This window comes from Dipteris shenzhenensis, chromosome 28 (assembly GCF_047967505.1).
Source record: "Dipteris shenzhenensis isolate YYH24624 ecotype China chromosome 28, Dip_SZ_1.0, whole genome shotgun sequence".
In the NCBI taxonomy this organism is placed as follows: domain Eukaryota; kingdom Viridiplantae; phylum Streptophyta; class Polypodiopsida; order Gleicheniales; family Dipteridaceae; genus Dipteris; species Dipteris shenzhenensis.
In genome coordinates, this window is record NC_141623.1 from 30,939,779 (window position 1) to 30,964,084 (window position 24,306).

The window sequence follows — 24,306 nt, forward strand, 5'->3', positions numbered from 1 at the left end:
AACACTATAGTTTACATTCTAAATCGTAGCTAGACGAAGGCTGTGAACGGGATGACTCCACTGCAAGCCTTTTCTGGTAAGAAACCTTCAGCTGCACATTTCAGAGTTTTTGGATGTGACTGTTTTGTACATGTCCTTGATGCTAACAGGACCAAATGGGAACCAAAGAGCTGGAAGTGTATTTTCTTGGGCTACAGTGAAGAGGCGAAGGGTTACCATCTCTATAACCCTGTTACCAAGAAGGTAATAGTAAGTCGCGATGTGGTCTTCTCAGAACAGCCACATCAATTGGAGGAGGATGCTTCCTTCCCAGACAACCAGGACCAGGATACCTGTCCAATACCACCACCAACAGCAAACCGAACTCCCCCAACGGTGCTTGGGAGGATTCAAGATAAAGAAGATGAAGAAGAGCCTGCAGAACCACAATGGCAATGGCCATTCTTGAAGTGGGTAAAGTAGCTTTTGGATGGCAGAGAACCTCCAGCCATTGAGGAGGAACCATCCGAACACCGCCGGTCCAAGAGATTAGAGGAGCAAAGAAGGGCACAGGAACATTTGGTCAACTATGCTTTGATGACAGAAGTGATCCGTGCTGATGAACCCAAGTGTCTTGAAGAGGCACAGGGTGATGATAGGTGGATGGAGACTATGCAGTCGGAGTATGGCTCCATAATGAAGAACGACACTTGGGACCTTGTGGATCATCCACCAAAACGTAAGGTAATCGGCACCAAGTGGGTGTACAAGACCAAGTACAAGTCCGACAGCACGTTGGATAAGTACAAGGCTCGGCTCGTGGCAAAAGGATTCGCACAGGTACATGGTTTTGATTATCATGATACTTTTGCTCCCACAACTCGACTAACCACAATTCACAGTGTTTTGGCTTTAGCTGTGCAGGGAAGTTGGCCCATGTTTCAGATGGATGTAAAATCCACCTTTCTGAATGGAGATCTCAAGGAGGAGGTATATGTGGAACAACCACCAGGTTTTGTGATCCCCGGTTTAGAAGGTAAAGTCTATAAACTGAAGAAGGCACTTTACAGGCTGAAACAGGCCCCACGAGCGTGGTACCAGTGGATTGATGCCTACTTTCTGCAAAATAGGTTTAGGAGGATCCCATCTGATGCAAATCTGTATATCTTCAGAGAAGGAGACAAGTGTATGATCGTGGTCCTTTATGTGGACGACCTTGTCATAATAGGGAACCATGAAGAGAAGATCTCGCAAACAAAGCATTTGCTACGAAGAGAGTTTGAAATGACAGACCTCGGACTGATGCATTTCTGTTTGGGGATTGAAGTTTGGTAAGAGCTAAAACAGATCTTCATCTCACAACTGAACTGAAGTATGCTGGTGAGATACTGAAGGCATTTGGCATGGCTAAGTGCAAGACAGTTGGCACCACTATGGAGGTTAACGCAAAGCTCTCAAAAGAGGATTCATCACCACTGGTGGACGAAGCGAAGTACAGAAGGCTTGTGGGCAGTTTGATTTACTTGTGCAACACACGGCCGAACATCAGTTTTGCGACTGGTGTACTTAGCAGGTTTTCCAATAAGCCCCGGGAGAACCATTGGAGGGTAGGGATGTGGGTGGTGAAATACATCAAAGGCACACTTGATTATGGCATCACCTATACCAAGGGCAACATCTTGACCGGATTCTGTGACTCGGATTGGGTAGGAGACGTGGATAGTAGGAGATCAGTGACAGGTTACTGTTTCTCACTTGGATCTGGAGCTGTGTCATGGGTCAGCAAGAAGCAACCCACAGTTGCTCTTTCTTCTACCGAGGCTGAGTACAAATCACCTTGCTTTGCTTCTTGCATGGCAGTATGGTTGAGGAGGATTTTAGGGAACATGGGTGCAGTGCAGAACAAGCCTACGTAGTTATCATGTGACAATCAAAGTTGCATGACGATTGCAAAGAACCCTGTGTTCCACGCTCGCACAAAACACATTGAGATTCAATATCACTTTGTACGGGAGCTCATCATGGATGGAGAGGTCGACTTGATGTACTGTCCGACTACAGAGAATGGTGCGGACATCTTCACGAAGGCTCTTGGAAGAGACTTGCTGGAGAGGCATCTTCATCGACTTCGCATTGGGCCGAAAAAGTAAGTTCACTTGCGGGTGGACATTGAGGGGGGGTGTTAGATATCAATGCTCCACTCTCGTGTAACTACGTGGGAACTAGCTAACTCTACTTCTAAGCCCCCCATATGAGGAGAAGGCATTTGAGTAGCTCGGTTATCCGGTAGGTCCTTGTTTGGACACCAGATGGGACCATGTGTGGCCTGATGGCTGGACCGAGTTGGCACACTGCCAACTAGGCTACATACAAGTGCAGGAAGGCGTCCCATGATTGACCGCATTGAGGGTAGACGGAGCATTTCTTGGGGCAGCCCAATCTCGGGTTGCGGGGCCCGTTTGGAGATCCACATGATCCCGGATGGCTCTAGGCCGAACTGGGTAAGTTGCTCTATTTTACGCCATGATTCTATCGTGTGGTCGGTGGCCGACCCCCAGTCCACCGTTTTGGGCGGACTGGGTCGGTCACCCAATTGGGTCCAACCGACTACGACTAGTGGTTATATAAGAGCAAGCCCGTGAAGCCCATTTCATCACTGGCTACAGCAACCTTGATTCCTTAGCATCCAACCTTCATCCTTTACTATTTCCAGCTCGCCATCGAAGCTTCTTTCACAGGAGCGCATGGCTAGGAGGCAGCGCCATCTATTGTATCAATATTTGCACATCTTTTTGTCTGTGGAAATTATAGACCCTTCCCCCAACCATGGAGAACCTTGGAACCCTTCAACCATGCTCATTCCAAAAGTATTGGGGATCCTTCATCACTTTCCATCTTGACCACGATGAATGGGATCATGAATTAGGCTCCGTTAATCTTGATCTTGAGCACACTCATGGGAATCACCAACCTCTAATCTGCCATAAAAATTTTGTATGGTTGGGGCTTTAAGTTTTACAACTTTATCATTTCTCATGTTGCTTCAAAGATGATATTCACTCATGAGTCTCCATCAATGAACACTCCTCGCACCGTATGATTTTAAACTTTGATGTCAATCATGGGCATTTCTTCATCCTAGATGACCAATTTTGGTCACTTCAATCCTTATCATGAGGGATGCGGCCATAGTTTGTTGGTTGATGATTGGACGTTGAAATAATTTCACACAATGGGGAGCAAGTTCTATTAGTTGGCCAATGGAATGATCACACATAGTTTCCAAACTTCTCCCAAGGTAATTTGATTTTTTTTTCCTTCACTGGTCCTTTGATTTTGTAGTTGCTCCCAAATTCATTGCCATCCTTAATTCATTCATTTAGTCTCATCAATCAATCAACTATTGGCTGCCAACCCGATGACTGCCCTCCTTTGATGAGGTGTTCTTTTTGCTTGACGTCATCGATTATTCCTTCGTGATTTTTGTTTCTTCTTTTCAACAAAATGCCCACTCCTTGTGATCTCTTCACTACCTATAAATCCACCTCTCTTAGTACATGTCCATTCTTGGTGCACAATCAGCTTGATCCCATGCCTTTTGGAGCATGTCAAGTTGTTGCTTCCACAATCAACATTTGGTCTTCTGCTCGCCTTCCTTGCTAAAAAGATAGCATGCCATGAAGGGGTGTTAGCTCTTTAACAAACAAGGAAAATTGATGTGCAATGAATATGTAAACATGGGGCAACAGGGAAATGGACAACTCTGAAAGGGATGAATACACATGAATTGGAAATAGCCATCTTTTATTACTTAACCAAAAATTAATTGGCAAACATACACAATTGGCTTAGAGGCTACACTCGTGTTGCTGACTCTTGGGACTCTACGACTTCGTATACATGACCTTTGACATTTGGATGCATACTATCCATCACATTCGCACATCCCTTTAGAAGGGGATAGGAGGCATTACATCATATTGGTCCTATTCTCACATTTCACTCGCAGATCCTACATGATTCATCATCTATCTCTTCCTCAATATAGATTGTTGATGGTGGCCAGAGCCCTCCTCATCTGACTTTTGTTCAAGTTCCAATCATTTAACAACCAGAGCCATTGTCATTTGAGACTTCTTCAAAGTGACCCTTTGCTATTGGACTTAGTTGACTCTAACAGTCAAAGTTCTTTCATCGCCTTTCCTTTTTGCATAACATCATCTTGTTTTGTCATGTAGTTTCATATACAAGGAACTTGGCATCCTGTACACAATTTTGACAAGCAGGTAAGAGTTGCTCGCCCTACTGCCCCCATCACTCTTAGGTTGGCATCCCAGTTTGTTCACTTTGGTCTTCAATCACAACATTTGCTTTTGGCCTTAGTTGAATCCCTGAAGGGTTTAACATTGTGCATTGAATTCCTTTGATGAACCAAATTGCTCACTAAGTCTAGGAATGCCAAGCACTCAATCATTTCTTTTTTTATTTAAACTTTTGGTTCCTAAGAGACAATTTATTTGTTGACAGTCACTTCTTTTACAAGGATTCTATCCAAGCACTTTGAGCCTTTATGCTTTGAAGATATTCCTCTGTTGCACCTCTTTCCTCTCAAACTATGTGCAAATGCATTTTCAACTTGGCCATTCAATATGTGTGGTTGCCCAAAGAAGTGCTACCCCTTGGCGTTCAACAAACTTAGGTCACCTTTTTTTAAACTTAGGCGACCTTTATTATGTAGACTAGACCTTGATTACCTTTTAGACCTCACTAGTTTTGTGGAGTCTCTATGATTACGAATTCGGAAGCCCTTCAAATTTTTGAAATTCACATGCCCAACCTTCAAAAACCTAATCGTTGTTACTAAGAGTTCACAAATCACAACTGCGAGTTGTAGATCCAATTTCAATAGTCAAAATGAGAATAGTAATCCCTTTCGATAAAGAGCTCATTTTTCATGCAACAAACTTTAGAGCAATAATATTTATTACCTTGGTTAATAGTTAATGGATACCAAAAATTTACCTAGCCCTTGGACACACAAGATTCAAGCTCTATTCACACTCAAATGATGGCATTGATGTAGCTCCTCTAAGTTTATATTCAATCTTGCATGGAGTGCCATGTAATTATAAGAAAATAGAAAAATTGCTCCTCACACACCCTTTAAAGTGTGAACTCTATGCCCTTTTGATGACTTCTTGAAGAGCGCTATTGAAATTAAAACAAGTTTGATTTCAAGGCTTGAGATTTCTTCTTGATGAACAAGCTTGATAAAGCTTTTGAAATCTTGGCGTTCAACAAACTTAGGTCACCTTTTTTTAAACTTAGGCGACCTTTATTATGTAGACTAGACCTTGATTACCTTTTAGACCTCACTAGTTTTGTGGAGTCTCTATGATTACGAATTCGGAAGCCCTTCAAATTTTTGAAATTCACATGCCCAACCTTCAAAAACCTAATCGTTGTTACTAAGAGTTCACAAATCACAACTGCGAGTTGTAGATCCAATTTCAATAGTCAAAATGAGAATAGTAATCCCTTTCGATAAAGAGCTCATTTTTCATGCAACAAACTTTAGAGCAATAATATTTATTACCTTGGTTAATAGTTAATGGATACCAAAAATTTACCTAGCCCTTGGACACACAAGATTCAAGCTCTATTCACACTCAAATGATGGCATTGATGTAGCTCCTCTAAGTTTATATTCAATCTTGCATGGAGTGCCATGTAATTATAAGAAAATAGAAAAATTGCTCCTCACACACCCTTTAAAGTGTGAACTCTGTGCCCTTTTGATGACTTCTTGAAGAGCGCTATTGAAATTAAAACAAGTTTGATTTCAAGGCTTGAGATTTCTTCTTGATGAACAAGCTTGATAAAGCTTTTGAAATTGACTCAAAGTTTGATTTCGGCACTTCATGGTGTAGTGATTGTTTTCCAAATACATCTCATTCCACATAGCTTGTCTTTGGATAAGCTTTGTGCAACCCATGTGTGTTTGTACAAGGTATTTAATGCTAACAATGGCCTCTTCCAAATACACTTTTTGCTACATCTCAATAAAAATGTGCAGTTTAGTTGCTAAGTTGCATCTCCACCATTTTTAGGTTTTAAAAGTGTGGCTCAAAAATACATCCGAACCTTTGGCTCAAAAATACATCCGAACCTTTTCAAGTTTTTTGAACCATAATACCTCTTTTTAGGAGGGGGTTTGTACAATATCATTAAATGGGCCATTTCAAATGCTGACATTAGCGATGTTTAGTCTTGTTCAGAACTTTCAACTTTTCTAAGGCAAGGTTCATGATGATAAGAGTAAAGCTAGCCTAAACAAAATGAAAGGCTAGATTGTTAATCAATACATAACTTGGCCACTCCTTCAAATGGACCTCAAGCGTACAATCTCGTGTTAAACCGTCTAAGACCAAATTTAGAAAGCAAAAGGCTTCAAATTCATTAAAGCCTCAATATTTAGTCAAACAAGATGGCACCTATAAATAGATAGTACTTACAACAATCAATAATTAAGACGTGAGATCCACATCTCTAGTTAAGGGTAAACACATAGACCAAAAAACCCCACCTAATCTAAAGTTAAGAGTAGACCCCACCCCCCCACCCCCACTTGCCCTTTTTACTCCCTCTTGTCCTATTCTTTAGTTCATTTAAATCATCGATTCTTGAAGATGTGTTCCTTTAGATCCAAGGAATACATCAATGGGTGGTATAATTGCAATTATTTAACTAATCTAAAGTGCACTCCATTTACAAGTACAATACAAAAGACCCAGCATGAAGCGTTTCGTTCTTCTACAAGAGAAAATGTGCAAAGCAAACTACAAAATGACCTTTGAATTGTGGCAACATAGGTGATAGATAGAGAAGACTATGACACATGCTTGCTTGTCTACATTATTATAATGTGCAAAAAGCAATCGTGATGTGAGCTTAATGGCAAACAAAATGTTTTCGTAAGTATATCAGTTAAATGAATGAAGTTCGATTATTGTCTACGTTAGAAACAAAATTCGGAACAAAAATGCAAAACAAGATGTATATAGCACGAGGCCAAGCAACAAATCTCACAAAAATCAGCAGTAATCCAACCAACAATCTTTCATAGTATATTCATGTATTCAACAAAAACTCTCCCTCCATACATTCACGTGTGTTTACGACGCCCATTTAGTTGATAAATCCTCGTACCTCCATCACACACGACATCCACTACATTTAAAACATATGCACATAACCTTTACACAGATGGAAAGACAATATGTTCTAAAGTGGCCCCTAAGTGTCTAACGTTTTGGAGCTCTTAGTGACCTAAACTGAAGTCCAAAGAGTATTCAACTGACTAACCGTAAAATTTGTGCATCTATACATTCATATATCCGTAACATGAAACCCATTTAGTTAAGACAGCCTCGTACCTCCATCGTATATGACATGCAAGGCACAAGGCATTTTTACATCTGTACAGTCATGTGTCCATAAAATGAAACCCATTTAGTTAAGAAGCCTGGTACCTACATCAAATATGACATGCAAGACGCAAGGCGCTAAAACTTAGAGAGATAGTATACTCGACAGTATTTCAGGAGTGTCAAACGTTTTGGCGTTCCTAGTGACCTGAAATAAATTCCAAGAATGCATTTCACCTAAATCAGATATCCATAATACTTCTACGAGTACTTTCATCCTTCAAATTTTAAAAGATTGAGATACGTCCAGCATACACAAAGTGATAGGCATGCATAAATACATTTTACCATGTACATGAATAATTGCATGCACATATAAATGAAGCTATTAAAAAATGAGTGATTTTAAACAAAGCATCACCTGCACACAATGCCCACCAGCATAGAATAATCATAAAGGCCAATAAGCATCACAAACAGACATTTCACAATCAGAACCAACTATAGATCAACTCAGAGCCTGAAACAGGTGGCAGCCTAGGCCTGGGCACTCTGGATATGCTTTGATGCAGTGCAGTGCCTTTCAAGCCACTAGTCTTCAACAGATCGGAAGTGCAAAAGATCCCAACTCAACAAGTAATGATGGATTTCTAATAGCTTCACGAAAATCTGCAGCTTAATGCGACGTTGAAAATATACATTATATTTCAGATCTTGAAACCATCAAAGATAAGGATCAAGAGGGTGTTTTCTTTACTTCTTAGTTTTATCAAGAATCTCAATATACTTCTTTGGAATGCCATAGTTTTGCACCAAGTGCCTTCCAAGATCTTCCAACACACCCCCTTGTACAAGCACTTCATACTGTCCCTTCTTGCCTGAAAATGACAAACCAAATCAAATGTTAAAGCTGGGTTTCACAACACAAAAGAAGATGAACAGTAATTTAGCACAGCATATCTCATCAGATGCAGCAGTATACAAGTGCAGCTCAGCTGCCTAAAGTCGCTTGACCCTCTTCATGAACACTTACCAGGCAACTCTGTGACCGAAGTGCTGCAAGCAAACTTCTTCTGTAGCTCATTAGCAAGGATGTCTGCATCTACAAGAAATGACTCCATCCCTGACACTCTTGTCACCTTCTTACTACCTTGTCGCCGCTCTGTCATTATCTGCACACTCCTCAGTGCTCCCTTCCTGACAGCTGATTCATTTCCTCTGCTGACCTTATAGTGCGCTTGCATGCGACCCACAAATGTAGCACCTAGATCTCTCTTATGAATTTTGGTTGGATAGGTACTTCCTTTCTTAACGGTGCCTTTATAAAGTGCATCACATAGCAGAGCATCAAGCACAACTATTGCCTTGTCATCTTGTTTTACCAGGTTTTCTTTCTCCACATATGCAAATACAACATCTGATGCCTCCGATGTACAATACAACTTGCTTGAGTCAGCACCAACTGCATCAAATATGCGGCTCACATGAGGGGTGGGTCTCCAAATCTCTGAGACCTCTACTTGCCCACCTGACTGACTTCCATCGGTGGTCGAAGGCACTGCACTGATGACCTCTTGACTAGCAGCCTTTCTTACAGGTTTAAATGCCAAGTAATCCGGATGTCCCCGGTTGATTCCAAGCAGCACAGCCTCCTTCCGATGCTTGTCTTCTTTTGCTGATATCTGCAAGAGGAAGAGAAGTATCATTCATTCTATTAAAGGATCACATGGCTGATTGCTGAAACAGAAGGATGTATCCATACCAATCCAACAGCAGACTTTGCTTGAAGCCATTTTGAAAGCTTTTTGTGGGAAGATTTCTTCAAGTCCAATGTTGTCCCTGGTGGTCTACAAGGCAGTATGTGGCTGGACCTGTTAAGAAAATGAAAAATTCATTCACATTTAAAAAGTATACATCATCCCAATGCTGCGAGGGCAGCCACTGTTGAACATCAGAGAAAAGAAGATATGGGCCACTGACAAATTACAGGTTCTGTAGATATACCACAGTGTACTGCCTGGCATAGGTAGGTCTTTCTCCTTCACCATTGTATGCAAAGCCTGCAGCAAACATTTGTCTAGAAGCACATCCATTTCATCAACCGTCATAGGTGCTTCTACAGATTCACCGTCTCCTCCAGCAATATCATCAGTTCTCAAGCCCTCGATTTCTGTTGCTAAGTCCTCCAATTCTTTGCTGGAATCACCCTTGGGGCCCATTTCAGTAGTTAATTCTGTCTCATTAACAACTGCTTCATCTGGGATGCTCGCATTGGCATCAAAATCTTTATCGATACTGGTATCCACTCCTGATTCAGCAGACACTGCCTGGCTCGACCCTTCTGGCATGTATGCAGGATCTTTACCAACCATGTCTTCGAAAAATCCCTCATTGGGAACAAAGCGCCCTTCAGCTGACTCCCTGTACAAGTTATGATCCAAACTTTACAAAATTTCTGGTCATAAATGCCTTATCTTAGCACTACCCCCTGGCCACACCAAAAAAAAACAACAAACAAATCAAGAAATCATGAAAAAGCACATACATCCATGAACACCGGCACAGGAAATAGATATGCTGTAAAAACTACCAATATGGTAAATGAGGCAGATGTTCCACTGTCGGCCCTGCAAGGGACAACTGACTGGTGGGGGTCAACCATTTGATAGGTCAGGTCAACTGACCCGACCTAGTCAGCAATCCATGGTAACCAAGGGCGACCCAGCAGGCCCCGCTGGAAAGCCCTCAAAGGCCCCTGAATCCTTGCCCAAACACTCTGATATATGCTGCAAATACCTGATAATACAGCCAGGTGTCACTGCCATCTATGCCTGGCACTGGTGCATGTGACATCAATGGTCATGACCTCGGAGGGAACCGGAGTTCTCCAAACTCTCAAGTAGCCTATGCTACTCTGTCTGACAGCCAGGGCACGATGGATTGCTAGAGAGACTTGACAGATTTTATGTGGGGGGATTGGGCAATGCACAAAGGGGGAGCCACTAGCATTTTGGCAGGGAGGACGACGTCAGATCACTCCCTGATCGTGATGCACCTTCAGCAGCCCCCTCGTTGACTCCCGCATAAGGCTGGATCAAGGTCCAAGCTGCCACTCCTCCTTCCCGACAGCATCTTGTTTCTTCAGCTTTAATAGAAAGATCTTCTCTTTGGAAAAAAACTATATAAATCCCAATCAAACTAGCTCCCTCTCAGAGACCAAGTTGTCTTGGGCACCAAACATTTCTTTCAATCGACTGATGTAGAAGACTAGATGGACTTTAATTCTTTCAAGGAGTTGCAACTTGTACACACCACCATTTATCTTCTTTATGATGAAATACAGAACACCAAAAATCAAAAAAGATAATTTAAAAATGCTTTCCAATAGACATAGCCTCAAAATCCTAAGGAATCTGTAGATAAATACCTTCATTAAGGACCAAGGTGATTTACCATGATACTATGTATCACACTCCTTGAGCAATACGAATACTATGTCACTTGTTATAGCATTTCTTGCATGAATACCTACTTTTATTTTTTCTTCTCTAAGGCTGACCACTATGGTGTTGGAATAGAATTGGTCACCTCCCCACTTGTGAGCCCCCAAATGAGGTGTGCAACGGGGGGGTGAACCATAGGACAAAGGGAAAGAGGGGGCTGCTAAATGGGCAGCACCTCACAAAGTCTGTGTGGCTGATGTCAGCCAAGGTACGGACCTGCTACATCAGTTGTACGGACAGAACGGAGGAGTTTCATGTGGCTGTACGGGGCTGGCAAGAGCTGGAACAGACGCAAGACCAGCAGGAAGAAATTGTGCAGCAAGAGGCGGCTGACTGGGGACCATGGTTTGGGGCCCTACACAAGGGCTGGGGGTAGCCCAAAGCAAGGAGAAAAGGTGTGGCCTGGTTGGGCTGGTCCATGTCAGCCAAGCAGGGCCATATATGCTGGAAAAGGGGCCGACCCCTGGTCGGCTGAACCAGACCCCCTGGGTCGACCAATAGGCCCAGGGGGGTCGGTGGTTGTAGGCAGGGCTGGAGCCCTATATAAGGGGGCACTTCGGCCTCCTTCCATCATCACTTGCAGCAGCAAATAGCCAGCAGATAGGAGCAGTGTTGGGGTAAAGGCTCTATGGCCACCCAAGTACAGTTAAGTACACTTAGTACTTTATTTGTTAAGTACACTAAGTACACCGTACTTAGTGTTGTAACCTTATCCTTTCATATAAAAGCTTCATTGTGTGCTAGGGGAGGTACACACATACCTTTTATCCCCACACTTCTTGTTGCTTGTTCTGCTTGTGTGTGTGTGCTCTCTCACATTCTCCCTTCCACAACTGGTATCAGAGCGTGGGCTAGCACATTCTCCTTCCTGCTCGTCTTCTCAGTTGCAGCTCGTTCTTCGTCTTTGGCATTGCCCAAACGTGGGTCTTAGCGAGTGTTGAGCAGCAGCAGCAGTTCGAGGAGCAGCAGCGCATTTTTTCGAAGAGCAGCAGCAGTAGCGTGTTTGCAAGCAGCGCTAGCAGCAGCCAAAGCTGCTGCATTCGACGCCAGCAACGCCAGGTGCCGCCAACGCCGCCACTCAGGCGACGCCAGCAACTCGCCTCACAGGCGAGCATCTGCTAGGTCGTCCAGCCAGGCGACCACAGGTCGCCCAACAGCAGGCGAAGCCAATCAGGCCGCCAGCGTCGCTCATAGGCGACGCCAGCAGCAGCGGCTTCTTCGCCTTCTCCAGCACTCGCCATCAATTGCTCGCAGAAGCGGCGACACGCAGCCTCTAAGCTCCGACAGCGACAGCCCTCTTTTCTTCACTTTTTCTGGTACACTTTGTCCTTCTTTTCGCACCCGTGTACTTGCAGATACAGGTGCAGTCCATTTCGAGCTCATTGTGAGCACAGTTGGTCAGATGCAAGTGCAGTACGCGTTTATGCCTACTGTGTGAGGAAATCCTCAACATTTGTTTGCAGAATCAAGGGGCTTTTGTAGCCAGTGCCAAGAATTGGCCTGTACACGCATGCATTGTATTTATACTCCCGATTGGAGTTTGATTCTTGCAGATTTCGTATGCATTTGTGACCTACGGGGAGTGGAAAATGCATTGAGTACCACATTGAAGATTTGAGCACTGAATGTGCTAGTCTAATTGTGGCTTTTTGCAAGGTGGATGCTTATCAGTGCTGGGGGAAGCAACAAAATGCATAATAGTTGTCAGTGAAACAGTTATGCACTCTAAATTCTGAGTTTTTTGCCTCCAGTCAAGGGGCTTTTGCCCAATTTCTGTTCTAAACTGTTGTATACAGTTTTAAAAGTGTCTGGAAGCTTGAAATTGACATTTTTGAACAGTCAAACAGTCAAATACTGACTCTGTACTTTCTGGTACAGTCGGGGACTGTCCTGTGTCAACAGCTTTGAATGAATTCAGTCACGGTACAGAGGTACAGAGTACAAAGTACACTGCTGTTTTTCACTGTGTATGCAGGGCAGATGCTTCTGTAAATTCAGAATCTTGCTGTCTGTACAATGGTGCATTAAATGATGCAAACAGAGTTGCTGTTCAGAAACTGCAACAAGCAGTAAACAGTGATAAATCTCTGTTTAAGTGGGAGATACAGTGCAAGCGCAGTTCCTGTTTGTTCCGCTGCAGGAATTGGATCTTTGAGCACAGTTCAAGTGCAAGTGTGTACTTGGTTTGCAGGAAGTCAGGCACCTAAGTGTGGGTTATATTTCTTGCTGATTATAATGGCTTCATCCTCGGAATCTTCTCTTCTCAATATTAAAAAGTTACAGGGTGCTGCTAACTACCCAATGTGGAAAAAGATGGTCCTGAATGTTCTAATTCTCAGGCAGTTTCATGCCCCTATTATACACAAAGGTGTGAAGCCCACTGGCACATCTGATGATGCTTGGGCACTAGCTGATCTGTCAGCAAAGTCCATAATTGAATTGTCACTCCATGAGAGTGTTGTTTGGAATGTGGATGGTGAGAAAACAGCCTGGGGTGTGTGGAAAAAGCTACAGGACACATATGAGCAGCAGAGTGTAGCTACAAAGATATATTGGCTGCGCAAGTTCTTCAATCTGAAGATGAAAGAAGGGACCTCCATGGATGCACATCTCAATGAGTTTAATTCAATTGTCACTCAACTTGCAAATCAAAAATATGTGGTGGATGAGGAAACCAAGGGTATGGCACTCTTGATTTCTCTTCCTGAAAGTTGGGATACATTCACCACAGCTGTAACAAATGCAAACACTTTCATAAGTTTTTCAGATATCACAGGGCTGATTTTGCAAGAAGAGCAGAAGCTGAAAGCTCAAGATGCAGTAAAGCCTAACAATGCCTTAAATGCAAGGGGGAGAAGTCAGCAAAGAGGCAAATCTCAGGAAAGGGGAAAAGGGAGGAGCAAGTCCCGCTCCAACAAAGATGTTGAGTGCTACTACTGTGGTAAAAAGGGACATACTAAAAAGCAGTGCTTTAAACTGAAAAATGATAAGAGAGACAAAGCCAAAAATACTGATGCGTCAGATGCAAAAGCAATTGTACCAATAAGCAATGGCAAGAGCAGTGTGAAGATTAAAGAGCTTCATTCTACACACGGTTATGACAGTGAGGGAGAGGTTCTATTTCTCTCTACTTTGGATGCTCATTCTCTCCATGCAGGAAATCTTGCAGACATGCACTCTTGGATCATTGACTCAGGTGCCTCATTCCATGTTACACCTTACAAAGAATTGTTTGTAAGATATGCGGCAGGCAGTAATGGAGTCGTTTTTCCAGGGGATAATCATGCATGCAGTATTGTTGGTATTGGAGATGTCAGGCTTGTATTTGCTGATGGTACTCAGCTTATGCTTCACAATGTTAGGCATGTACCCGAAGTCAAGAAAAATCTGATTTCTACTGGCATGTTGGATGATGAAGGTTTCGTGACCAGCTTTGGTCATGGTTTCTGGAAGGTTACCAAAGGTGCCCTGGTTGTTGCCAGAGGCTCTAAGGTTGACACAATGTATACTCTTCATGCTAAAGTATGTAATCATGCTGATATTCATGCCACCGAGCTGCCGAATATTTCTATGTGGCATAGCCGGATGGGACATATGAGCATAAGTGGAATGGAGCAATTGGCTCGTCTTGGCTACTTACCGTCTCTTAAATTTTCTGATTTAAAGTTTTGTGAGCACTGCATATATGGTAGACAGTTACAGTGTCCTCATAAAAGGAGATTAGGACATAAAGATGCTCAACTTGAGCTTGTGCATACAGATGTGTGTGAGATGCCTAGTCCTTCACTTGGAGGTGCACGGTACTTTGTCACATTTATAGATGATTCCACAAGGAAGGTGTGGTTGTATCCTCTTCGATTGAAGAGTGATGTCTTTCCAGTGTTTCAGAAATGGCTTGCTATGGTTGAGAACCAAACAGGCAGAAAACTAAAGGCTTTGCGGTCAGATAATGGTGGAGAGTATATGTCTAATGCATTCAATGCATTTTGTGATGCTAGAGGTATTAAAAGAGAACTCACTGCCCCCTACAATCCAGCGCAAAATGGCACTGCAGAGCGTATGAATAGAACCATACAGGAAAAGTCTCGCTCTATGATGTCACATGCTGCTTTACCTCATGGATTTTGGGCTGAAGCTGTAAAAACAGCAATACACCTCATCAATAGGTCACCAAATAAAAGACTAGATGGCAGAGTGCCAGAGGAGCTTTGGACAGGAAAACCTCCTTCCTACAAGCACTTGAGGGTCTTTGGCTGCACTGCGTACGTGCACATACGCAGAGAAAATCGCAGCAAGCTTGATCCTAAGTCTCTTAAATGCATTTTTCTTGGATATGGTGACAGTGGTGAGATGGGTTACCGCCTATGGGATCCTGTGAATAAGAAGCTAATACGCAGTAATGATGTCTTATTTGATGAGTCATGTATGTTTAAGGCAGCAGATAAGCCTTCTGATGCTTCAGAGGTTGACACTTATGACTCGGGACATCCTGTACAGTTCAGGCAGGCTGCAAATCAGCCACAACAGCAGCGTAATCAGCCAATGCATGATGCTGCAGCCGGTCCAAATGGACAGCCCGCAGTGGCGGAAGATGTACTACGGGACATGCCACCTTTGGAAGACCTCCCAGGCCTAATTCTGCAGCCTGATCTCCTAGAACAGCAACCTGTTCTAGATGAGCAGCAAGTTGGACAGCAAGACCAATGGGTCAGAAGGTCCACTAGACAAATGAAACCGCCAAACAGATTTGTACCAGGAGCAGATTTTATTATGCTTACAGATTGTGGAGAACCCTCCTGTTACAAGGAAGCAGTGCAAATGCATGATAAAAGGCTATGGGAACTAGCCATGAAGTCTGAAATGGACACTCTCCATAAAAATGGTACTTGGGAATTGGTGCAGTTGCCTAAAGGCATGAAAGTACTGCCATGCAAGTGGGTGTATAGATTGAAAGTCACACTTGGAGCTAAGCCAAGGTATAAAGCCAAGTTGGTTGCCAAGGGCTTTAAGCAGGAGTATGGTGTTGATTTTGATGAGATCTTTTCTCCAGTGGTTAAGATGACCACACTCAGGATTGTACTTGCTTTGGTTGCATGTGAGAATTTGGAATTATGCCAAATGGATGTGAAGACAGCCTTTCTTCACGGTGATCTTCATGAGGAGATCTACATGTAGCAGCCAGAAGGATTTGCAGTCAAGGGCAAGGAGTCACTTGTATGCAAGCTTAAAAAGAGCCTTTACGGGCTGAAACAGGCACCAAGGGAATGGTATAAGAAATTTGATACTTTCATGAAGTCCCAAGGTTTCAGGAGAAGTGATGACGATCACTGCTTATATACAAAAAGGGCTGCAAATGGCAGCTTAATCATTCTCATTTTATATGTGGATGACATGCTTATTGCTGGTAAAGCTCGTAAGGAGCTTGATGACCTTAAGAAAAGATTGCATGAGGCCTTTGATATGAAGGACCTTGGTGATGCAAATCACATACTGGGAATGCGGATACGGAGAGACAGGGGACAGCGTTTGTTGTATTTGTCTCAGACCGAATATATTGGCAAAGTATTGCACAGGTTTCATATGGAGGGGGGGAAGACCCTTAGTTCTCCATTGCCTCCGTATGTGAAACTCAGTGCAATGGACAGCCCACACTCAGATGCTGATAAAGCTGAAATGGCCAAGATTCCGTATGCTTCAGCTTGTGGCAGTCTCATGTATGCCATGGTTGCTACCAGACCTGATATTGCGTTTGCAGTGGGAGTGGTTAGCAGATATATGGCAAATCCAGGCAAGAAGCATTGGAATGCAGTGAAAGGTATCATGAGATACCTGAAGGGCACACAGGAGTTGTGCATATGCTTTGGTAAGAGAGATGCAAAGGTGCATGGTTATGTGGATTCAGATTTTGCTGGTCATCCCGATAACCGGAAATCTACTACCGGTTATGTTTATACATTCACAGGAGGTGCAGTGTCATGGATGTCAAGGATGCAACAGTGCATAGCCTTGTCTACTACAGAAGCTGAATATATTGCAGCCACAGAGGCATGCAAAGAGGCCTTATGGTTATCTCGGCTAGTGGCAGATTTGGGCATTACAGGTGATATTCCATTGTTGCATTGTGACAGTCAGAGTGCTATTCAGTTGGCACACAATCCTGTCTTTCATGCAAAGACAAAGCACATTGATGTGAAGTATCACTTCATCAGGGAAGTGATAGAAGATAAGCTGATTCAGCTTGTCAAGATTCACACAGATGATAATCCAACAGATCTGTTGACAAAAGGCTTGCCTGCAGAGCGGTTTGCACATTGCCGACAGTTGATGGGTATAGGTTGAGCCTCATTTATTTTTACTTGAGGGCATATTGCCTTTAAGTGGGAGGTTGTTGGGGTAAAGGCTCTATGGCCACCCAAGTACAGTTAAGTACACTTAGTACTTTATTTGTTAAGTACACCGTACTTAGTGTTGTAACCTTATCCTTTCATATAAAAGCTTCATTGTGTGCTAGGGGAGGTACACACATACCTTTTATCCCCACACTTCTTGTTGCTTGTTCTGCTTGTGTGTGTGTGCTCTCTCACATTCTCCCTTCCACAAGCAGCAAAGCAGCTTCCCTTGGGCCTATATTCAGGAGGTGAAGGGAGCACCAAGGAGCTGCAAACTTAGAGCTAGGAGAGCTGCCCACCTAGGCTGAGTTTCCGGAGAGCAAGGTGGAAAAGATCCTTTGGAAAGAGAGTCTACATATGCTCAGTGGAGCACGCGGGCTCAGAGATTTATAGGTGCTAGGCAAATAGTAGGACAACCTTTTGGTTATTGTATCTTGTCCAGTTTGTGGACGGATGGAAATATATAAGAGTTGCTTCTATATTGTCTTGGAGCACAGTCTATTTGCTAGTCTGCATACACATGAATGGTTGTGAAGTACACATTTGGTTACGAAGCTTGATTCCATAGTGAAACACTGCTGCATGTAATTCCTGCGCTGCCACTGCGGGATACCCTTTGGTGGGATTTAATTTTCTAACATATGGGTGATCTCACCTAATACACATAAAGGGGCTGAACCCTGTAGTGAATGCTTATTACTATTATACACAAATTCATTATACGCAATTTCAAGTAGCAGGAGGTGCACTTCTCATTCAAATTGTCTCGTAGAAACATATGCATGAAGCATTTCTTCCATGGTTTGATTGTTTTGCTCTGTTCAACCATTCAATTCAAAATGACTATTGAGCTTAACCTCAAGGTGGTTTCAAGCTTTTGAAACACAGATTGCCAAAATTATGTAGTGAATATGGAATCTCATTCACGGACAATGTCACCGGGCAACCCAGAGAGTTTAAACAAATGTTCTACACAAACATGTGCAAGCTCAAAACTTTTAGTTACAAAGCATTTAGAATAAATTGAGTCACTTTTATAAATCAATCCACGACCACCCAAATAGCATCATGACCTTTCTGTTGGAATTATCACCATAATTCATGGCAGTATGTATGGCTAATAAGTGGGTTAAAGGAACGTTTCCCTCATTAGAGGTTTTTCCCCTAACCACAGTTAGGATACCCAACTACAGTTAGTAGTTAGTGGTTGGGTTAGTTAGGGTTTTGTCACTTTGACAAAACCCCAAGTTTTTTATGTTGTTTCTATCTCTTGCAATCAAGTGTGTTGACTTGCCCTCCTCTGCTCTCTCTCACACACACACACTTGCGTTCACTCTTTGCTCGCATTTGGTATCAGAGCCCAACTCCGAGATCTACTTCAGTACTTGCTTTTGCCCTCTCTTCAGTTCCAGCCCATTGTCTGTACATAGCCCGTGAGTAGTTCTGTCGTCGGGGTCGTTCGTGCAACAGCAACGTCCATACAACAGTACGGAACCGTACTGTTCATCACCAATCCGTACAACATCTGCTACAGCCCGTCCGTACACTGCAGCCCGTACTGTACTTGCTCTGCTCAGCCGCCATACCTGCAACTGTACTGTGCCACCGTACAATAGTATAGCCTTGCTGCCTACAATCCGTATATTCTACCCTGTACTCTAAGTCCATACACTGTACAGACAATAGTCCGTACAGGCTGTTGTACTTGCAGGGTGTGTCTCCCGTACATTGCACGTGTGCTCCAGGTTGCCATACACTGTACCTACACATGAGCTCCCGCTTGCTGTACACAGTACCTGCACGTCTCCTCCAAACGTACATCGTTCAAGTTGCAAGATACATTTGCAGAGAAATCTGGGGCTTTTGTGGGAACATTGCACTTCTGTCAGATTTGGGGCTTTTGGAAGACCTACCCTCTTCTGGTTGCAATTCCCCTGTCAAATTTGGGACTTTTGTGATTGGGCTGCAAATTCACAATGTACGAGACGTGGACACTTTTCAGGCATTTTTGGACTCAGATTGAGTCACATTGCAGGCAATTGCCATTTTTTGCAGTGTTTTTTGACAGTTTTTGGGCATTTGCAAGACATTTGGGTGCATTTTGAACCTTTGATAGGCTAAGACAGCAAGCTGTCCTTTGGTTTTGGACACCCATTTTCCTACATTTGGGGCTTTTGGATTTTTTGCACGTGTTTTGCAGAGAGATCTGGCAGAGATTCAAGTGAATTTATGCTTGTGGGTTGTTGCATTTTGAGCCATTGATTGGCTGTTTTTTCAGAAGTGGGCAGTTTGCATCAATATCCCAGCGGGGATTTGTGTTTTGCGCCTTCATTCCCAGAAAGGAATTTTATTGTTGGTATTTGCTGCATTTTCTTTGGCGGTTATGGCCCAGAACAATCCCAATGAAGTGTTTGGAGTCCTTACACAGGAGGATAAGTTGGATGGTACCAACTACTCCCTATGGAGTTTTATAGTTCGCAATATCCTAGTTGGCAAACACTTATGGGACTATGTCAATGGGGATGAGCCACAGCCAGAGAATGTGGTTGCACCTACCACTCCTCCTCAACAAGGTGGAGCAAGGGGTAGAGGACAAAGCTCAAGGTGCAGGACAAATGCTAGGTGCAGCAGCTGCTGCAGCCATGGCTCCTACATAGGATCAAAAAAGGTGGGATTCACGTGATGCACTAGCACTTTCAGCTATCTCCCTTTCTCTCAAAAGGTTTATCATTCCGCACATTCGGTCATGCAAGACCTCGAAGGCAGCTTGGGATATTTTGGAGAGTATGTTTTCAGCCCGCAATGATGCTAGGGTCTCTTTCTTGAAAAGAGAGTTGACTCATACTCATATGGATGAGGGTGACTCTATGTCTGAGCACCTCACTAAACTTCAAGATTTGAGAGAGCAATTGCTGACTATTGATGAGATCATTCCAGATTCAAAAATATTCACTACCACTCTGAACTCTCTTCCTGAGTCTTATCTTGTCTTTCACACCTCATTCAATTTGTCATTGAGGGGGGGGTTGCGGCAACCCTCTCACTTTTCAGGACTTTTGTTGCAGGAAGAACAACATGGCTTCACGAGCTGGTGCACATACGATGCTTTCGAAATTCAAGTCCAAAGGGAAGGGGCAACATAAGCAGCATGCAAATCAGCCTTCACATCAGCATAAAGCTGATTCCAGACAGCCTTCTCACAAGGCTAAGAATGATGCAGAGAAGCCCAAAAGAAAGGGTGTTTGTCATTATTGCAAGAGATAGAAACAACATACAAACTTTGGGATTTTGTTGAAGTGACAAAACCCTAACTAACCCAACCACTACCTACTAATTGTAGTTCGGCATCCTAATTGTGCTTAGGGGAAAAACCTCTAATGAGAGAAAAGTGCCCCTAACCCACTTATTAGTCATACATTGGTCACTGCCATGAATTATGGTGATAATTCCAACACCCCCTTGCAATGCCAATGTGATGATATACAAGGAAAAGATCAATCACCAAAGGAGATAAGTTCAAGGCCCCTGAGAGTCCCGAACAAGGGGTTGCTCCTGGTTGGGGTTTCTCCCCACACACCATGCACCCTCAACTCCATGCTCTAATACCCCTAGAGTAGTGGTCACAAAGGTGATCGCCTCCTTCCTCACTGGCCCTTTGCTGCTGCTCTAGAAGAGTGGCTGAGACGGTGGCCTTTGCAGGTTCCCACTTCGCCACATCGACCCATCGAGAGGTCTTCGCAATCACTATCTGCATGGTGGCAATCTCAGCCTCTACTGCTTCTGATGGCGTACCCCCTGTGGCCCCTTTAGGGTGGTCATCTCCCCCTTCAGGTGTGCGATGTCCTGTCTGAGCTCCTGGATAAGAGCAGCATGCTCCTGTATGACAAGGGCCTGCTCCTGTGCGAAGCATGTGAGCTCCACCTCTCGGGTGTGTATGTAGCATAACCTGGTCCTCATGGAATCTGAACCTGAAAGGGGTCTGGTATAAATGTAGAGGGATGGGGCTGAATAGAGGGCACCCGGACCTGAGTGAGATGTGGAGATTAGTGGGAGATGGTCCCAGATGCATGTTGAAAGGGTGGCTGACTGAGAAAGAGGCGAGGGGAAGGACAGGAACTACTGCTGTGACCCTGACATCTCCTTCAACCTGCTGTTACATCTATAGGAGCCTGAGGGCTCAGGGTATCTGATCTTCATTTCAGTTTATTTTCACTTACATTACATCTATAGGGGGCTGATAGACACCTTAGTTCCCATATATTGGGTGTTCTGCTTGCAGGCTTAATAAATCTCTCTCTCTCTCTCTCTCTCTCTCTCTCTCTCTCACCTAAGACTTCTAAGCAGCTCACATAGATTCCTTTTGGCCTCAATGTTCTCTTTTTTTAACAGAGGTTTAAATGGTGTTCATACGTCGTAAAGTTCATCTCTCACAGAACTTTCTGAAAAGACAAACAACGATCACTCATATAAACAACTTGCAAGAAGTTGTACCAGAGTGTATCTCTATAATAGTGAGTTATACGAAGAGCTTTCCCACGAAGCCCAGCCTTTACTGCATCTGAGCTGCTTAAAGCTGTGGTGCCCACCTGAAATCAAGATTGCACATTTTTCCAGAACAAAAGAAAGAAATTCAATTCCATAACAAACCAAAGCACTACAGACTACAGCACTCTTGAAGGCAGACATCAGAATACCAAGGCAGCACTTACAGCAATAGGGGCTGTGTTTCCTGGGACTCTTACAGCCCAGGGTTCGCCTGCAGCAAAGGTGGGCAAGTCTTCGGCTGAAATGTCGATACCAGGGAACATTAAATCAGCACCACCAAGCACATAGCGAGATACTTCTCCTCCTTTGAGCACAAACCCGGGTAGTAGTGATGGAACCTTCCATAGCGCATACACTGCCTCCAACACAGCAAAGACATGTAACATCTAAGGCCAAGCACAGCCATAATCCACCACGCTCCTCCACAGATGGCACATTTGAAATGCTGCCCATAAACGATCAACCAAAGCATTCATGCATCCCGGGTTAGGTGTGTCAGGCAACGTGTGAGTTTCTATTGGCTGGTATATAGAACATACCAGGTAAAGTATGGTTTTCCAGTCCAGTATTGAAAACCCTCCAAATAGGAGAACCATTCTTTGAATAAATAGAAGAGCTCTCCAAAGGCAAAACACAACAAAGATATTACATCACTCTAACGAGTCACCCCACTTGCAGCTTTTGACTAGGAAGGCCACATCAAGCTCATATGCAAAACTACACCTTCTAAAACTATATTTCCTAACCTGTTTGCATTAGTTAGTAAGGCGAAAGCAGCCTGCAAGAAACGCCAATCATGCACTTAAACCTAAAAACAGCACTCGATGAAACGTCTGTAACTTTCAGCGTAAAAAAGACACCATAAAGCACAAAAATTTCGGTGCCTCTATCATCTACTACTGATTTAAACATTCAAAACGACAATTTAGTAAGAGGAAAAGATTGACCAAGTGTTTCCATAAGGCACCTGTGGGAAAAATCTCGTTGCCTCTACCGTCCACATCAAAAAGCATGGGCGGTCCACCCTCCACGGCGTAGACATAAGCACGATTCGTCAACCTGGCTACAGATATCTCAGCCTGTACACGATACAAAAAGACTTGTATCAGCCCAGCGACCAAATAAAAATTGCAATCATCTCTCACACATGGGATAAGAGGTAAGTTACTGCATTCCATTAGGACACCCTCTGAAATCTATACAAAGCGAGCTGAGTATCAAGAGCTTTTATATTACCGGTAGAACCTAATGCCAGAAAATAATCATCCGATCCTGCCTACTGCAAGAGAAAGGCCAAAGCTGTAACAGTCGCATTACCTTGGGAGGGATGATAAGATCAAGGTCCTCATCGGACGCTTGTGTGAACCTCTCTCGGATAGTACGCCGAAGCTTTTTGCGATCGGCACCAGACAGCCGCTGAAGGGCCTTCACTTCACTTGGCTTTTTAAACATAGCTTAGCTGCTAAAAAATCCTCCTTGTGGTCTCAAAACCCGGATCTTGGTCGAAATCCTTCAGAGCTCTGTGATGTCAAATCATGCTCATTAACGTCGATAGCAGATCATATCGTAGGCAGAAACCAATTTTTCCCAGATAAGTGAGCAATCTATCAAGTACGTCACCCTCCGTGATGCGTAAAGAATTTGATACGATCGGACCCATTTGGAATTTCCTCAAGAACTCACCATTTGAAAGCCAATAGTGTGCGGAATGAGGGATACTAGGCCCCTTTGTTCAGGAAAAGCTGAATTTTCCTACAAAGTATGCTTGAAATTACTCTATGTACATTCCAAATTTTCACCTTGAGGCTGCAAACCGTGATCAATCCGAGAACCAAATGAATCAAAAATTCAAGGTGCTGCGAGACAGAACCAGTTCTTTGATTCTATCTGTATATCTGTATATATATATATAGATATAGAGAGAGAGAGAGAGGATGAAATGTCTCGTGTCCTCTACGACCTTGAGATCCTACCACGTGGCCTTCCAAATGAACGACCCTAGATATAGAGCAACTCTATTTTGAGGCCTTGCTAGCTTAGCATTAAGTCGTGTTATTAGTCCACAGACATCAGCTTCTTTCCCGGGGCTGAAATGACCTACAATGACCTACAAATCATTGGCATTGACACATTAATAGCCACATCACCATGCATCCTCATATGCCACATCATCAATGACATGTTAGCATCCCATGTCATTATGTGCCACTAAAGCACACTATCACACACTCACCACACAAGCATACTGATAATACACTATTGTGTCATCACATAATTCCACCCTATCATTTTTTATCACTCCTTAGATAAAGTTTTGGCACATATTTCAAATGGCCATAACTTCTGATCTCGTAGGAATTTTGTGTTGGTCTTTAAAAAAATGATCAACAAAATCATGCTCTACGTAATGAGCACATTAGATGGATAAATATATGCATACCCCTTTAGGGTTAGGGTTTCCAA

At 43.4% G+C, this 24,306-nt stretch overlaps 1 protein-coding gene across 1 annotated transcript; it reads right to left on the reverse strand.

The window, feature by feature from the left end:
* Positions 1 to 7,821: 7,821 nt before the first annotated feature.
* On the reverse strand, positions 7,822 to 23,792 carry LOC147883447 (eukaryotic translation initiation factor SUI1 family protein). The gene is made up of 9 exons (XM_087399896.1): positions 23,527 to 23,792; positions 23,161 to 23,363; positions 22,811 to 22,922; positions 22,008 to 22,198; positions 21,790 to 21,884; positions 9,411 to 9,827; positions 9,169 to 9,277; positions 8,440 to 9,088; positions 7,822 to 8,284 (listed from the first exon to the last, which is right to left on the reverse strand). Exons 2-9 carry the CDS (start codon positions 23,293 to 23,295, stop codon positions 8,160 to 8,162), a joined length of 1,833 nt encoding a protein of 610 aa, XP_087256022.1. The 5' UTR covers positions 23,296 to 23,363; positions 23,527 to 23,792; the 3' UTR covers positions 7,822 to 8,159.
* Between the last annotated feature and the right edge of the window lie 514 nt (positions 23,793 to 24,306).

What these genes read in the sequence shown, in the direction of transcription:
- LOC147883447 (XM_087399896.1), bottom strand. Translation starts at nt 23,295, where the DNA reads ATGTTTAAAAAGCCAAGTGAAGTGAAGGCCCTTCAGCGGCTGTCTGGT. An exon ending in ATGCCAGGCAGTACACTGTG is followed by an intron (nt 9,278 to 9,410) that starts GTATATCTACAG and finishes TTTTCTTAACAG; the next exon opens with GTCCAGCCACATACTGCCTT. An exon ending in CAAAGTCTGCTGTTGGATTG is followed by an intron (nt 9,089 to 9,168) that starts GTATGGATACAT and finishes TTCCTCTTGCAG; the next exon opens with ATATCAGCAAAAGAAGACAA.